Source organism: Mizuhopecten yessoensis, unplaced genomic scaffold, assembly GCF_002113885.1.
Source record: "Mizuhopecten yessoensis strain PY_sf001 unplaced genomic scaffold, ASM211388v2 scaffold2193, whole genome shotgun sequence".
Classification (NCBI taxonomy): domain Eukaryota; kingdom Metazoa; phylum Mollusca; class Bivalvia; order Pectinida; family Pectinidae; genus Mizuhopecten; species Mizuhopecten yessoensis.
Window position 1 is genome coordinate 53,571 of NW_018404424.1, and position 2,167 is coordinate 55,737.

Genomic DNA, 2,167 nt, shown 5'->3' on the forward strand with positions numbered 1-2,167 from the left:
ATGTATTATGTGACTGGTACTCCTTTACTGTTATATGTATTATATGAACGGTACTCCTTTACTGTTATATGTATTATATGACTGGTAGTCCTTTCCTGTTATATGTATTATATGACCGGTACTCCTTTACTGTAATATGTATTATATGACTGGTACTACTTTACTGTTATATGTATTATAGGACTGGTAGTCCTTTACTGTTATGTGTATTATATGAGGTGTACTCCTTTACTGTTAAATGTATTATATGACTGGTAGTCCTTTCCTGTTATATGTATTATATGAGGTGTAGTCCTTTACTGTTGTATGTATTATATGACTGGTAGTCATTTACTGTTATATGTATTATATGAGGTGTACTCCTTTACTGTTAAATGTATTATATGACTGGTAGTCATTTACTGTTATATGTATTATATGACCGGTACTCCTTTACTGTTATATGTACTATATGACTAGTAGTCCTTTACTGTTATATGTATTATATGACTGGTAGTCCTTTATTGCTATATGTATTATATGACCGGTACTCCTTTACTGTTATATGTATTATATGACTGGTAGTCCTTTACTGTTATATATATTATATGACCGGTACTCCTTTACTGTTATATGTATTATATGACTGGTAGTCCTTTATTGTTATATGTATTATATGACCGGTACTCCTTTACTGTTATATGTATTATATGACTGGTAGTCCTTTACTGTTATATGTATTACATGACTAATACTCCTTTACTGTTATATGTATTACTAACAATCAATCAAGTAGATATGTATTAACCAACATAATATCTATTGTCCATCAATCAAGTAAGAGTATCTTAATTAACATGCAGTAGACCGTCATCCAATCTAGGAGATAATTAAGAATGAAAACGAGCTCTCGATCAGCACACACTGTTTAATGTAATTGATATACAAAACAAATATTGAAGAACGCAGATAGGAGTTAGGTCATACATTTAAGAATTGCTGTTTTACACATGAGGTAGTGTTATATAAGTTTGAAACTTCACTTAGTTTTTGTCTATCCTGTTGAAGGATTGACATCGCTTTGACTATTCATTCCTTGACGTGAACTGGGTTCCAGAAGATTTGTTCCCTGTCCAGATCTAGAATGTGAGGTTATGAGAGTACCCATGTCTATTTGGCCAGTATCAACTTGTCCTGGAGCTGTTCTGTTTTTTCCAGTAGTCGAACGATTTTGGGACTGGCGAGCTTTGGATGCTGCGAGCATTTGTACATGTAGTTGCCTTTCCCATCGATATTGTTCCACGATCGCTATTTGTAATTGCTGTTGTGCTAGCAGCATTGGCTTTCGTTCCAAGAAAGTTAAGAAACCAGTTTTATTAAAATACCTTCCGAAGTCAGTGTCGTAAAACAAAGGGAGGTCATCTGTGATCGTGAAGGAAAAACGTCCCGTAGGGTCGGCAGCATGCCCGAACATTAACTGAATAGGGAAAGTCAAGGCCGGGCTTCTTGTGAAATTGTACATAATAGCTTCATGCTCACTTGCATATGGATCAGGATGCTTAGGAAAAGGGAAACAGAGACTGTCATCACGCAACAACCTCATCAACAGTTATATCAATAGAAATATTTCACACAATAACACTAAATGAAATCAATTAGTTGATGAATGACATCAGTGCAATAAAATCTAATAACATGTGTGTATATGTATTACATGAATGCAGAATAATAATGAAATTGGGTTTCGTATACATAAGATTGATTCATTAAAATAATCAAAATATGTATCAGACTGATCAGTATAAACACTATCATCTTTAACATTTTATATGTCTAACAACGTTAATATACCACTATCAAGTGTATAACATGTCATCAAATATACCTACAATTTGTAACATCGTTATATAGCTTTAACATTGTTAAGTATATAAATATAACATTATTAAATGTATGAAAAATGTTCGTTTGTGTAATTTATACTTACTTTGTGTAATTTATACTTACTTTGTGTAATTAATACTTACTTTGTGTAATTTATACTTACTTTGTGTAATTTATACTTACTTTGTATAATTAATACTTTGTGTAATTTATACTTACTTTGTGTAATTAATACTTACTTTGTATAATTTATACTTACTTTGTGTAATTAATACTTACTTTGTGTAATTTATACTTACTTTGT

General features: G+C 31.5%; 1 protein-coding gene across 1 annotated transcript in view; it reads right to left on the reverse strand.

Moving 5' to 3' along the window:
- Positions 1-894: 894 nt before the first annotated feature.
- LOC110445288 (putative beta-hexosaminidase) overlaps positions 895-2,167 on the reverse strand; it is a 43,227-nt gene continuing 41,954 nt past the window's right edge. Inside the window, exon 9 of the mRNA XM_021489828.1 lies at positions 895-1,537. Coding sequence (XP_021345503.1) covers positions 1,034-1,537 — 504 coding nt within the window. The 3' untranslated portion in view covers positions 895-1,033. The remainder of the gene's footprint in view (positions 1,538-2,167) is intronic.